At 35.0% G+C, this 16669-nt stretch overlaps 1 protein-coding gene across 1 annotated transcript in view; it reads right to left on the reverse strand.

The window, feature by feature from the left end:
* Nucleotides 1-5905: 5905 nt before the first annotated feature.
* The window catches only part of Smp_133490 (serine/threonine kinase), a gene marked incomplete at both ends in the record, with an annotated part of 29837 nt that continues 19073 nt past the window's right edge, over nt 5906-16669 (reverse strand). The window contains 2 exons of the mRNA XM_018790509.1: nt 5906-6334; nt 11372-11650. Of these exons, the coding sequence (XP_018646239.1) occupies nt 5906-6334; nt 11372-11650 (708 nt within the window). The remainder of the gene's footprint in view (nt 6335-11371; nt 11651-16669) is intronic.

Genomic DNA, 16669 nt, shown 5'->3' on the forward strand with positions numbered 1-16669 from the left:
GAACTCCACTATTGAGAAGTCCTATACTATAACGAAACAGAAGTTCAATACTTCCAGATTTTCAACGATAGTCTAACATCGATCAGTGATCCATATAAAATGGGAACTTCTATGTTGTTTATGATTGATTGATTGACTAACGGACAGAATAACAGATTCACTGTATATATAAATTATCAAAGTCCATAGATCCTGATTCAAAGTATTATTATAATTAGAACTGATATATACATGAATGACTTAAATAAATTTATTATAAACTCTCATACGAGATTTTCGTAAATCTAAGTGGCTATCAGGACTCAGTGGTCGAGTGGATAACGCTATGGCGTTTAAAGTGAAAGGTATTGGGTTCGAGTCCCAGAGTGAACATCAACTCTGAGATGCAAGTACACCCAGCTGACGAGTCCCAGATAGGACGAAACGCTCGTCCTGGATTCCACTGTTAGCCACTATCCATCTTCGCTTATGTGGTATATATATATATGGTAACAAAATAACCACACTAAAATAGGAATTATCTTTCTTATAAGCTAATAACAAAGATTGAAACATTTAAAGAATATATATATAACTCAAAACAACTGTCTGCAAATCAACACTAAAATCATAATCTTCAATACCAACGTCAATATAGTTCTACTGTATACAGGTGAAACTTTGTAAACTACCAAAACTACCATTAGCAACAGGCTAATGTTAGAGATAACAAACCAGCTTCTAGCTAAATAGGAAATTAGAATAAAAATACTCCATGTGGATAGGACACAATACACAGTGGAAATCACCCAACTGCATCATCAGACAAGCCCTCAACTTGTAATCGTGAAGCGGAACTTAAAAAGTGATGCCGTTCAATACACTGTACTGAGAATCGGAATTAAACATCGAATGAATGAATAGGAACTGGAAAGACCTGGAAAGGACCATCCATAATAGAGTTGGATAGAGTATGCTACTGATAAGCCTATTCTCTTCCACGAGGAGTAACAGCCGTCAGTAAGTAAATAAGTAGGTAAGTGACATCAAGGAATATTGGTAATTTAAATAAAAGAATGAAATATTTCGTCCATTTTACTCAAACGTCTACAGCAGATAGAAAGAAGATCATGTAAAAAGATCCTAACATCATCATCCTTTCATCATCTTCATTGTCTACTTCGACTATTATTATTGAAAACAAAATAATCAATCTTGGTTGTTTTGCTCTTTTATTTGTGAACAGAGAGGGGGATTAAGTCATCTATGAAAAATGATCAATTTTATGGTTGATCATTCATTATTTGATTATAGGCTGTATTCTATTCTGTCTCTTATTTGTGTATGAGAGAGAGGAAAATAATTCTATTCATTATCATTACAACTGGATTATCATGGATTTAATGGGAATCAAACAGTATACATTTCACTATAGTTCTTCAATGTTGTACTGGACGGCCGTTTCGTCGTACTGTAGAACTTCTCAGCAGTTTACATCCACGATCACAGTGCTTCCAGGTTCTCCATGGTGGTCTTGCTTCAATTGACTCATGATCTCAACTATACTATCCACAAAACGCCTTCTGATATTAATAAACATATACTCACTGATGACTGAATTCAAAAGGTATTTCCTGGAGTTCTAGTGAGAAGCAGTGACCAGTGGAGTTCAACTGGGTCTGTTGTGAGATAGTAACTCATTGAAGACAATGGTGAATACGTTACATAGTTTCATGGATTAGTTGAAGTTACACATCAACACGGTTGTATACCGGCCGACTCAGTGGTCTATAGGTTAAGCGTTCGCGCACGAGGCTGATAGGTGCTGTGCTTGAATTTCGTGGGACAGGATCGTGGGCGCACACTTCTGAGGAGTCCCATACTCGAACGAAACGCACACTTAGTGTTTCCACGTTCTCCATGATGATTTAGCTTCAATTGACTAATGATCTCAACTATTAAGATTACTTCAAATATCTTCAATGAATTATTCATTGTATATAAATATCCGTTATATGACTAATTTGTAACTATAATATGTTTCACATTCTCCATAAATCGGTTAATATTTATCTAATCATAATAGATCGACATGACGCCTGGAAATGGAGACATACATGAGAATAATGAACAAAAATTGCATAGAACTAGAAAGGAAGATCCAAGACAGAAAGGATTGGAGAATGCTGGTCGGCGGCCTATACTCCATTGAGAGTAACAGGCGTAAGTAATAGATCGACGTAAATGTTAACAACCTTTTTTTGTGTTTACTATCAAACAACATTGTTGAATAGAAATCTTTTTCAAGTTTTTTTCATTTTTACAGGTTTATTGTATTATTATTATTATCAGAAGGGGGTATCATGGAGATTATAGTAATTTTATACAGTTGAGATCATGAATGAATTGAATCTAGACCAACATGGAAAACCTGGAATCACTGCAACGCCGTTTTGTCCTATTGTGCGATTCCTCAGCAGTGGGCATCGACGATCTCACCTCGCGAGATTCGAACCCAAGACCTATCAGTCTCGCACCAGAGCACTTATTCGACATCCAACTGTGTTAATGTTCTACCTCAACTAATCGACGAATGATTATTATTATTAGTAGTAGTAGTAGTAGTATTATGAAGACAATATCTAACAATGATATTACAAAATGTATATTTATATTAATATTTAAACTAATCAGTTACCATGTTCAACTTGGTACATATATGTGTATATGTATATGTTTATGTTTATATATACAGTCATATCAAGTTACCATAGTACAATGAATTCCTAAAGAAGTACAAATGATAGAAGGAGAAGAAGGAAAGGCAACCTAAGAATACATATAATAAAGATAAATACATATTGAAGATTTGAATCTTTTCTATTCAGTAGTATAATAATGTTATATTATCATATAGATACATACAATTAATAAGTTTTATATAAAATATGAATACAAACATGAACATAAATGGAATAGAATTCGAAGGGAAGCTCCAGAACAGAATGAAGTGAAGAATACTAGTCAGTGGCCCTATGCTCTATTGAGGAGGAGGGGTGACAGGCCTAAGTACGTAAGTAAGTGAGTAAGTAAGTAAGTGAGTAAGTAGGAAAGTAAGTATGTAAGAAAATAAGTATGTAAAAAAGTGAGTAAGTAAGTAAGTAAGCAAGTAAGTGAGTGAGTAAGTAAGTAAGTATGCAAGTAAGTAAGTAAGCAAGTAAGTAAGTATTCATGTATGTATGTATGTATGTATGTAAGTAAGTATGTAAGTATGTAAGTAAGTAAGTAGGTGAGTGAGTAAGTGAGTAAGTAAGTAAGTAAGTAAGTTAGTTAGTTAGTTAGTTAGTTAGTTAGTAAGTGAGTGAGTAAGTAAGAAAGTAAGTATGCAAGTAAGTAAGTAAGTATGCATGTATGTAAGTATGTAAGTAAGTAAATAGGTGAGTGAGTAAGTGAGTCGGTGAGTAAGTAAGTAAGTAAGTAAGTAGTATATTATGAATAGACTTTATATTGTAGTTTATATTATCAAATCTTTTATTACGTATTATTCTAGTTCCATATCCATACATCATGACCCAATGGGAAATATTATCGATTATTTTTTTTATTAATCCATTTAGAATTCGTACTACTTTTTATAGAATTCAATGTTGACAAATATGATGGATGATGATGTTTTTGATCATTGGGAATCAATCGATTAGGATATTGTTGTTTTTGAGGTTGTTGTTGTTGTTGAGGTAAAAGGTTATTTGATGGATCACCAATATGAACTATACTACTATTACTATTATTAGTAGTATTAGTAGTAATTGCTGTAAGCATTTGATAGGGTTTTTCATTGGATTTGAATTGATCATGATTATAATAAGGTAAATGAGATGTAATCTTATTATTATTAGTAGTAGTAGTATTAGTAGTAGTATATGAATTCAATGAAAGTAATTCAGAATATTGTCGTTTTATGGATAAACTGTCTTGATTCATCAATGGTGAAGAATGAGATAAAGTATATTGTCTTAATGGTGGTTCAATGGATTTATGATATAAATGGGGCTGAAAAATTAAAGAGAAAATAATGATTACAAATGTTGGTATGATTACGTAATATGTATGTATTTATTAAAGCATATAAACATTGGTATAAGGAGGCGCCGAATAGATATGCGCCATATAAATCATTCGATTTGTTTGAGGACTGTTATACTCCTCGGGTGTCCAGACCGAAGCCGGTGGTTTTCTTAAAGGACCACACTCGGAGCCTTTGATCTAAAGATCTGATCCACGATTCAGTGGAGCAACGTAAGGAGTTGCAGTCCCATGGTAACCGGTGACCAACAATAGATTCAAAAGCCATTTGTTCCTTCAAGATCCTGGAACCAATGTGCGCTATTGGTTTGGAATCAGGGTTTTCCAACTCCTCTAGGTGGACTTCCCGTGTCCACCAACACGGCTATAGAGCAGGACATTCGTTTGTCATCCTCTTAAGTTCGTTCGCAACAACCCCGCCACGAGAAGACAGTGAGTAGGACTGCCCTGACAGTGGTTGTATGCATGTAGCCATGTGAGAGCATTTCGAGAGGAAAAGCTAACTCTTCCCACTCTCGGCCGTACCATGGCATTCGGGGGCACATAATATTGTTAATTTTATTTTAAAAGTTGTATTCATTCATGATAATTAATCGCTTCATGCTTGGTACTTTGAATTAATTCATGCTGAAGATGTCATCAAGAATTAGTGGAAGATATGTTCAGATCTCATGATGATCGTGATTTTGTTATTTAAATTAATAGGTCTCCCACTTCAGTGATTCACATGGACAACTGCCAGCATACATTGGACTGAAATTTTTGGATAGAGGCAAATGTAAAAACACCACAGAATGTTTGTGACTTAAAGTAATATCGTGGCAATACGAACAGTATGCATATATGCTAATAGGAGCTTGATCAATCGTAATTTTAAACGTCAATAGGAAGATTCAAACAAACATTGCAAAAGGAATTTTTGATATATATATATGTGTTTCAGAGGGTTATGCAAAAATACTGAACATTAGTAAAATCTCCGACATTATCGAAATGTTCTAAGGATTCATTCCGACCTTCATAGTTACCCTATATAATCCCATGCTCTAAGACATATCTCATACATTCTATTTGAAGAACAAATGACGTTACCTAACTTACCTTTATCCAAATAGTACATAATAACTGAAGGTTTTTGTATTTAGAAAATGGTTTAATTACTCTTTCAAACTTATCAATAACTAATTTTCTAATTCTTCCCGATCATCCAGTATATGGTATTGTATCGTAGCGAACACGTCAGTACGGGTAACTCCCAGGACCTATTAATGGGCCATTATCCAATATATATTCTTATGGTTTAACTATTGAGTAACTAGATTATGTATATCTATATTCATCTTATTATAAGCTTCATTTTGACCTATAGAGTACTATTATACGATTTACTGTTCTTAACTTATATTCAGTTTATTAATTACAGTCTCCCATGATCACAGCCACTTTTTTGGCTTGATCTTCTAGGGATGTTATTTCCAATTTTATGGTGTAATGCGGTCTATCTGTCTAGTATATAAACAGAGTATGCTTGATATAAATGATTCGCATCACAGAAGTTGTCATTTGTGTTCTGGACTCAATTGAAAGGGCTAGGCGGACAACGCACCAATAAGGACACTAGACTACTCATACCAGTTGAACGTCATTGATTTGGCACAGTCATATTTGGATTGGTGGATAATTCACGTGATCAAAAGCCGGACATAAAATCAATAACGAATTGGTATACGGCCTTCTTTCTTTCATAAAGTCATAACATATGGTTTAATTGATGTTGGCACAGACTGACTTTGATTACCCAATCACTGAAACTTAAGAAGGTCTAAATAGATATTTCGTTCTAGTACTCATCAGTGGCCTGAAAAAGAAATCCCATGAGCTTTACTTCAATTTTTATACTATAACTCACATCTAAATCATTTTTGTCTTTTATTGTCTTTTGATAATTAGAATTATGATTTGAATGATTCATTAACTGATTCATACAATTATACTTGGATCCATTATGATCTGATTGACGTCTTCGATCATTCTGCTGCTGAGGTTGTCGTTGCTGTGGCTGCGGCTGCTGAGATTGTTGCTGTGACTGTGATTGTGATTGTGATTGATTATGATGATATTTCATTTTAAGATTATTTAATGAGGTAGATATTTTAGATTGAAACATTGAATTTTGTATATCAGTTGAACCTTGAATAAGTTTTAATTTTTGATTAATATTGATTAATGATAAAGATTCATAATTCGATTGGGGATTATTATTATTTCTCTATCATGGAAAAACAACAAAAAATTGAACCGGTTTAATGGTTGTTAGATACATTAACTTGTTATACTTCAATGAAGAATAAGATGAATGGTAACCTTACTTACTTACTTACTCCTGTTACTCCTCGTGGAGGAGCATAGGTCGCTCACAAGCATTTTCTATCCAACTCTGTCCTGGGCAATCCTTTCCAGTTGTTATTCATCCATTTCATATCTGCTTCTATTTCCAAAGTAATGTGTTCTTTGACCTTCTTTTTCGCTCACCTTTCGGATTCCAAGTTAGGGATCGCCTTGTAATGCACATTGGTGATTTCCGTAATGTATGTCCGATCTACTTCCAACGTCTTTTCCTAATTTTCTCTTCAGCTAGAAGCTGGTTTGTCCTCTCCCATAAAACGCTGTTGCTGATAGTATCCATCCAGTGAATGTTGAGTATTTTGCGTAAACAACTGTTTATAAATACTTATATCTTCTTGATGATGGATGTAGTAGTTCTCCACATTTCAGCTCCGTACAGCAGGACTGTCTTGACGTTCGTATTAAAGATTCTGACCTTGAAATTGGTTGAGAGTTGTTTTAAGTTCCATATGTTCTTCGATTGTAAAAATGCTGTCCTTGCTTTTCCAATCCTCGCCTTTACATCTGCATCCGATCCTCCTTGTTTATCAATGATGCTTCCCAGGTACGTGAATGTTTCCATCTCTTCCATAGTTTTGTCATCAAGTGTGATTGAGCTGGTGTTCTTCATGTTGTATTTGATAATCTTGCTTTTTCCTTTGTGAATGTGGAGATGGATAGTAACCGTTAGGATCTATTTTTTATTAAATAACTATTACTGACTTACTTATGTCTGTTACTTCCAAAGGAGTACAGACCGCCGACCAGCATTCTCCAACCTACTCTGTTCTGAGCTTTCTTTTCTAGTTCTATCCAATTGTTGTTCATTCTTCTCAAATCTGTCTCCATAAAATATACGTGTTCGGAATCCGTACACGTAATTAATTTATTTTAATTCCTTTATTCACCAACGCGAGTTAAGTCGATGAAGTGACGACATGTATGTTTCCTCAGCAATCAATCATACGATCTAATTGATGTCAGAACTCCGAGTCACAAACAATTAATCAAATTCATACAAGTATTAGTACTAGTACAAAATTTCAAATTTTAACATACTTGCTTGAATGAATTGTTTGACAAGGATAACTCTTCAACCCAAAACTTTTATTTACAACACAAGACAATTAACAACTTCATTTTGCTATAAACAAAGATTGATGGTAACTATCAATTGAATTCAAGAAGTGCACGTCGCCCTACTTTGGTACACGTCAGCTGTTGATGTATCTGCACACTAGAGTTGATATTCACTCTGGGATTCGAACCCAGTACCATTCTTCCTAAACACCATCACATTACTCATTCACTTAGATACTGAGTCCAGATCATCTCTATTCTTATAACCCTTGTGATTTAACTCAATACTGAAACAATAAGAGATTATATAGTTGAGATCAAGAGTTAATTAAAGCTACACCACCATAGAAAACCTAGAAGCACTGGACGGCCGTTTCGCCCTAGTATGAGACACCTCAACAGTGCGCATTCACGATCCCGCCTGGCGAGATTCGAACCCAGGTTCTATCAGTCTTTCAAGCGGGCGCCTAACCGATACACCACTGAGCCAGCCGGCATCCAACGGTGTAAATGTCGAACTTCAACCAATCAATGAAATTGAGCAACCATTCATCAATGTCTTCAGTCAGTTGATATCTCCCAACAGACCTGGTTGAACTTCATTGGTTACTGCTTCTCACTAGAACTCCAGGAAATACCCCATGGAGCCAGTTACTAGTGAGCATATGATCATTATCAGAAGGTGGTTTTGTAGAGATTTTAGTAATTTTTATAGTTGAGATCATGAGTCAATCGGAGCTCAGTGATTTATCGGTTAAGTGCTCTGACGCGAGACTGGTAGGTCCTTGGTTCGAATCTCATGAAACGTGATCATGGATGCTCACTGCCACTGAGGAGTCCTACAACAGGACGAAACGGTTGTTCTGTGATTCCAGGTTTTCCATGGTGGTCTAGCTTCAATTGACTCATGATCTCAACTTTATAAAATTACTAAAATCTCCACAAAACCCCCTTCTGATAATAAGAGATTAATCAAATACAATCTTAAACATCAATAGGAAAGATTCAAACAACTAACCATTACCAAAAATGTATTAAAACTTTAATTTACTCTATTTTGTTGTAGATTGACAAAAGAAGTTTCATAATTTTTTTCATTAGTTAGTTGTTTGGTTGAATTTGTATCACTCAATATGGTTTCTTTATTATTTCTGTTACCGTGACAACTGTGATTACGTGTAATTTGATCGACTGATTTATAAGTAATAGCTAAAAGGATGAAGTAAAAGAAAAGAAGAGGTTTTTTGAAGTTATAGTATTTTCATAGTTGAAAGCATGAATCAATTAAAGCTAGACCAACATGGAAAACCTGGAAGCACTAGATGGCCATTTCGTCCTATTGTGTGACTCCTCAGTAGCGAGCATCGATGACCTGCTCAGTGGTCTATCGGTTAAGTGCTCTGGTGCGAGATTGGTAGGTCCTGGGTTCGAATCTCGAGAGGCGAGGTCGTGGATGCGCAATGCTGAGGAGTCACACAATAGGATGAAACCGCCGTCCAGTGCTTCCAAGTTTTCCATGTTGGTCTAGCTTCAATTTACTCACGCTTTCAACTATGAAAAGAATATTTTGTTAAATTGTTTGTTTATTTGAAAAGGTAACATATTTTGAAGGGTCCTTATCATCAGTCATTATGTTCTCACTATGCAACGTCAAATTTGAGGTTTTCAATACCAAACACAAATCAGTTAGGTATCCATGGTCATAGTAGTGACAGACATAGCAACAGCTACTAGAAACATTTTCATCTAAGACATGATTACTCAAAAACTTAACAGTCAGAGGTTTCCTTTATCGAATCATTTATCATTTTGAGTAAAAAACATTAGTAAGAGTTATTTGTGATAGTGGATTGGACATGCGTTAAAGAAATCACCAAACCGCATCACGAGGCAAGCCCTAATTTGGAATCCGGAAGGGAGGCGGAAAAGCGGAAGGCCAAAGAACACATTACACCGAGAAATAGAATCAGTTATGAAAAAGATGAATAACAACTGGAAAGAGTTGGAAAGGATTGCCCAGGACAAGATTGGATGGAGAATACTGATGTGTGGCATATGCTCCTCGACGAGTGGTGACAGGAGTAAGTAAGTAAGTACGACTGACTAGTCTCCCATTTAAATTCTTGTTCACAACAGACTTATCAAACAATAGGTTTATGGAGCCAAGCTAATTATTCAAAAGATGAATTTCATTTCAGTAGAATTTAACAGTAACCATAATCATTGAGATCTAAAGAGAAATTTGAAGTGTCTTTTACTATGTTAAGCTCATATACCTTATTCAAGCTGCTGGACATACCAATTTACCCATTCTTCTTGAGTTACGTTTCGACAGGATTGTTTTTATGTAAGCGTATGTGTGTACACTTCTCATCTCATTCACCACATATTTTGTATAATGGTTGATCAGAACAGAGAATCAAGGAGATGGAGTGAAGGCAGAGAAGAGGATAAAGGAAAGTGAAACTAATTGGAAAAGGCATTTTAACCAACTCATTTTAATTAAACGTTATTCAGTATTTATAGTCAAATCGAATCGATGCGAAGAGGCAAAGTAAGGCAATAGGAGGCAAAGCGAATAATGAACAAGGTGAAAAGTGATTCCATTTAGGGAAGAAATCAGCAAGAGACATTGAAAGTGGATAGGACACAAAGTGAGAAAAGCACCCAAATGCGTCACAAGACAATCCCTCAATTGATTTCCTCAGAGCAAAAAGAAGAGAAGAAAACCAAAGAACTCATTACGCCGAGAAATGGGAGATAGACATGAGAAGAACGAATAATAATTGAATAGAATTGAATTGGAAGATCGAGGATAGAGTGGGTTAGAGAATTCTGGTCAACGGCCTATTCTCCATCGAGGGTAACAGACGTAAGTAAGTAAGTAATGGAAGTGTGACAAAATAAGACATTCTATTAACTACCATATTTATTAGCATATTTCGTATTGGCGAGACTATAATTTATGGACGAGCCAATCAGAAGCATTTGAAGGATTTCAAAGGTCACAGCGCTAATTCCAGCATCTGGTGTTCACGTACGAACGGTTCACATCAGATTTCAGAGAAGATGTGACAAGTAAGTGTCTATGATAAGTGGGACTACTATAAAGTTACTTGATTATGGTAATCAAATGACTTGTAGACCCTGTGCAGACTACTGTGATGATGTCTTCCGATGTAATATATGTTGAATGAAGAAGTGTACTAGAATAGGATCATTTTTCCCTCGATCCAAATTGAGAATAAGACAAATTATAATAATTGCTGCGAACTGTATAATAAAAGCACCAGTAACATTGGCTGCAATGTTGACAGATGTTAATAAAGCTTTGAATGTCCAGTGGTTTGATTACTTTATGCGTAAAAAAAAGACGCTATATGGTGGAGGTTGAAATATTATCTGCAATTTTATCATGTCTCTATAGATCGACTATTATGAAGCCATTTGGATGAGTTCCTCTAACGTATGCATTATGATTTTAGAACCTGTGAATTTATTTCTAACCTCGACAAGTTTTTGGATCATGCCAATAAGTAAACAGTTAGTACGGACTAAAAATATATTATACAAAACCAAAGAATCAAAATGGACACACACTCAAGGTGATTTAAGATTAGTTCACAGGTCGTCCATAAATTTATATTCTCACCATATGAACATATTCAAATTATTTTTGTCAACATTTTGTGCTACTTATATTCGTTTAAGTAGTCACTCAAATAAAACTAAACTTACGTTCAATTATTGTTTCTTTAATATTATTAGATATATTACTATTAGTTGACTGTACAATTTTTGATGACAATTCAGTAGTAGTAGTAGTAGTAGATGAAGAAACTTTTAAAATTTCATTCTTATATAGATTAGTTTTATGTATATTCATATCATTGAATAAATGTTCTTGTATATTTGGTGTTGAACAGTACTTCTCATTATTCAAGAAATATTGACTGGAATTATTAATAGAATCAATTTTATCATTTTCTTCATATGGATTATTTATTCCTTGAAGATATTCATATTCATGATCCAAGAATAAATTCTCTGGTTGAGATGATTTACAACGATTATCATGTTGAGGAGAATAATTCAAATCAATGGGTTTTTGTGAATTAACCTAATTTTAAAAATTAATCAAATACAGAAAGGAATACGATGATAAGCAGTCAATATTGGCGCTAAAGATGGAATACGAATAATCCGTTCACGGTTCACAAGAGTCATTCATAACGGTTCTATACAATCGGTCAGATAGCATTACTACAATTACTGTTATGGTTACCCGTGATAATAAAAAAAAATCTGTGTTGATTTAAGTTGGACGTTAACACCTTTGTAGGTCAGGCGTTTGTGTGCAAGACCAAAAGTCTTGTGATCGAATCCAGTACGTGGTTTTCTAACCGAGATCATTCTTTGATCAATGTTAGACCATCATTGATAACCTGGAAGCACTGGGTGGCTGTTTCGCCTCAGTATGGGATTCCAGAGCAATGAGCACCCACAATCCTAGGTGTGGGATTCGAATCCAAGACTTTTGGTCTTGTACACAAATATTGATTATAGAACATAATTGATTTCTGTTTCGCCCTAGTGTGGAGCCTTTAACAAACAATTACTCACAACCTAATGGAATCAATTAGTATAGTAATGATTTGGTTAATTTGGTTTTATACTAGTTGCTAACTATCGCTTATCGATTTAGAAAACAATAGTAGTGAGATATTCTAAAAGAAGATTACTCGAAATGTAAAGCAATTATTTCCAAAGTTTTAAAAAGTCTTATAATGAATTTAAAGACTTCTTTTTTGCTCTGTATAAAACTCATTGCCTAACTGTATTGTGCTATGTACTACTGATGTCGACAGATATAAGTAGTATTTATCATTAATCAAAAATAAAATACATGGCGACAGAATAATAAAAAGATCAAAGAAAAGAGAATGATTAGTGTGGAAACGAAAGCAAAATGAAGTCTTGAAATGATTGATTGACATTTTACAAATGAAGTATTTACTTCACTTGGTATTGTTTGTTTGAATCTTCCCATTGATGTTTAGGACTAAAATTGATCGGTATTTTATTGGTATATATGCATACTGTGTGTATTGCCTCGATATAACACTATAAGCAAATATGAATGCTGCTAGCAGTGAAATCTATGAGGCGCATTTAGTCCTATTTTGAACTCGTCAGCTATTTTGTGCCTGCATCTCAAAGTTGATGTCCCGATACATGGCGGCCTGTTTAAACATCATGGCTACCTGTTCCTGTCATCTAGATATTTCAACAAGTTATCTAATTTCGTGCGTTTCTGAAAAGTGTAAGACCTTTCGCTGTAAAGGTTACAGAAGGCTTAATCAGAGATATCGTGGTTGCTGGCAATATGCAGCGAGAAGAATGTACATTATCCAGATGTCGATTGACTGTGCTGCTAACTTCTAACTGGCGATCACTCAATATTTATCGTCAGGAAGGACGAAGAAGTAAGAAACCGAAACTTATTGAAGTACTTTGTGCTGAGAATTCTATATTGTACCAAAAATATAATATTGAATAAAGCTAATAATCATAAAAATAAAATAATAATGTTCACTCTGCTATTCGGACCCAGTACCTTTCGCTTCAAACGAGTCTCAAGTAGAAGGAAACGCGCGTCCTGGATTGCACTGCTAGCCACTACCTATCATTGCTTATAATGAAGTATTTACTGTTTTCTTCTCAGATTTTACCCAGTGATTTCGTAATTTTGTATCCTGGTACATTCGATTGTCCCTCACTTATGTTCTCATTGACTATAGTAGATGTAAATAATACATGGGTAGATACTTTCACGACAATTGGTCACAATTCATTATCTTTCAGTTTATTGATTTACATTAATAAAAGAATATTCAGTATATACAATTATTATCAGAAGAGGGTTTTCGGAGATTTTAGTAATTTTTTATATGGTTGAAATCATGAATCAATTGAAGCTAGACCACCGGAAGATTTGAACCCAGGACCTATCAGTCTCACGCACGAACACTTAACCTCTAGAGCATTGAGCCGTCATCCAACGTGTTAATGTCTAACATCAACCGATCCACGAAATTGAGAAACCGCCCATCATTGTCTTCAGTGAGTTGATATCTCACTACATACCTGGTTGTACTCTATTGGTCACAGCTTCTCATTAGAATTCCAGGAAATATCTTTTGAAACCAGTCACTAGTGAGCATATGATTAAGCGCTCGCGCGCGAGATTGTTAGGTCCTAGGTTCGAATCTCATGAGGCGGGATTGTGGATACGCACTGCTGAAGAGTCCCACAATAGGACGAAACGGCAGTCCAGTATTTCCAGGTTTCCCATGATGGTCTAACTTGATGATTAACATCACTTATTTTCACTTACCATAATATTTTCATATGAATTCCCATAATTAGGTAATAATAATAATGAAGAAGAAGAATTATCTATTCCATTAGCCGTATAATAATAATAATTAGATGTTGTAATACGGGAATTTCTATTAGAATTTCTATTCGATTGTTTAGATAATCTTGATTGACTATTACTACTTTTACTACGATTAGTAGTATTAATAGTAGTAGTAGTAGTAGCGGTAGTAGTAGTATAATTTAGATTACTGTATGACTGTTGATTGGTAGTTGGAGTTGATTTAACAACGTCTAATTTGGAGATAAATTGATTTGGATAATATAATGGTGTAATTGTTAAATATCTAAAAAACAAAAGACAAGTCAAATGAATGAAATGGTAATGAGATTATTACGTAATATTTGGTAAAATGGATAACTACTCTGAAAGGGTATAAGGAAAGATGGATGGTGGCTAATAGTGGAATCCAGTTTGACATGCGTTTCGTCCTATTTCGGACTCGTCAGTTGAATATATCTACATCACAGACTTGTTGATGTCCACTATGGGGACTCGAACCCAGTACTTTTCGCTTCATACGCCATCACGTTATCCTCTTAGCTACCGAGTCCTGATAGCCACTTGCTTGTGTAATCGGGTGAAGTTTAAATTCACTTGGTATTGTTTATTTGTATCTTCCCATTGTTATTTAGGATTACAGTTGATCACATTCTTGTTGATATATGTGCATCTTATGAGAACTGTCTTGATATTGACTGAAGTTATAAGCTCTGAAGTTGTTTACTGATACATGTCAACTTTGTTTAGATAACCATTGAAAATAAAAAAGTACTGGACAATGATCTTATCAATATGAGTTACTTATTGAGTCTTATAATAAGAGTAAAATAAATTTCGAAATTTCCTAGTTTCCACTAGTTATCTTTTCAAAGCTGTGAACATTGTTTTTTGATATTAACTCAGATACAAGATGTTTACATAATGTAATTGTAGGAACCGATTTCCTACCTCCAAATGCCCTAATAAGGCCGAGAGTGGGGAGAGTCCGCTATCCCTCTCCAAATGCTCTCACATGGCCAGCGAATATATAGCCTCTGCCAGGGAAGTCCTACTCACTGCCTTCCCGTGGTATTATTGTTGTTTACGAAAGTGAGAGGACGAAAAGCGAATGTCCGGCGCTTTAACCGGGTTAGTGCACACGGCGAGTACACTTAGGGGAGTTGGAAAAGCCTGATTTCAAACCAATGGTGCACGTGGGCTCCATTATCCTGAGGGAACAAGCGGTATATAAAATCAATCGTTGATCGACGGCTACTATAGGACTGCATCTCCTGACGTTGCTCCACTGTCTTGTGGATCAGACTTTTAGGTTCCATCTTTTTGTCTATGTATTTCATTGTTGAAACGTTAGGTTCAATTCTAGCAAACTTCAAATAGGATAAAACTCATGTTTAATACTTTACTGTCAGTCATCATCTATATGTATAATCAACTTGTAAATATTGACAATAGCTTGTCATTTATTCAACAATTTCATAGCATTCACTTCGCAATAAACATCTTATTTGAAGAGGTTGTCATGATTGCTTTAATATATATTGTTTGTTTATAGGTAAAAACAAACTAAGGAGCCCTGAACAACTGACTCTTTGTCATTCTCAGAAGGATGTTTTGTGGAGATTTTAGTAATTTTATAGATGAATTCATGAGTTAATTGAAGCTAGACCACTGTGGAAAACCTGGAAGCACTGGACGACGGTCATTTTTTCCTATTGTGGGACTCCTCAGCAGTGCGCATCCACGGTCCCTCACTCGCTTACAGGTTTTCCATGGTGGTCTAGCTTCAATGGACTCATGATTTCAACTATGAACATTTATAAAATTAACAATTAATGGCCTATTTTATCGTGTAACTAACCTTTTCGACGTTTGATAATCATTCATTGCCATTTTATTTACTGAATTCGAACGAATCACTGGACTATAATGAATAGTTGATAAGTTTGAATTAGTCTTAGAATTCTGAGATAATGATCGTGTTTGATATTGCTGTTTTAATGGAATTGTTGTAGCCTTTGCCATTACAGCTGCTCCTGTCAAAGATGGTATCGCCGACGGCAGCGATGATGATGCTGATCGATGAAGTACATTATAATTATCATCATCATTCACGTTGTCATCATAATCATAATCATTAATATTACCGTTAATATGATGACCATTGTGTAATTGATTGGCATTATTATTGAACCCAGTAATATTACAATTCGTACTATTATTATTATTAATGTCATTAGCTGATGACATCGCTGGTAATTTCGGTGTTAAAATTGCCACTTTATCATGATTGATTGAGTGATTTTGTGTCCCTTGATGCAATAGATTCACTTGTACACATACTACATGATTCTTTTTACTAGAGTTGGTGTCGTCGCAATGACTTTGAGGAGTGTTCTTTTCATTCGATTGTTGTTGCTGTTGCTCCTGGTGTTGTTGATGATGATGCTGAAGATCATGATGATGATCTTGTCCCTTAATTATTGTTGTTTGATGATTAGAAGATGGATTATGTTTGGTAGTAGATTGTTTTTTATGATGTGAATATGTTGAGCAAGGAATGGATTGAGGAATCCCAGTGATGATATTTTTTCTTTCGGTAGAATCTGTTTTGTTGATACCATTCTGAATCATGATTGTTGTTGTTGTATTCGTTTTCTTAGAACTGATCATCTGCAGTGATGATGACGACAGTGA

The sequence above is a fragment of the Schistosoma mansoni genome, assembly GCF_000237925.1.
Source record: "Schistosoma mansoni, WGS project CABG00000000 data, supercontig 0080, strain Puerto Rico, whole genome shotgun sequence".
Classification (NCBI taxonomy): domain Eukaryota; kingdom Metazoa; phylum Platyhelminthes; class Trematoda; order Strigeidida; family Schistosomatidae; genus Schistosoma; species Schistosoma mansoni.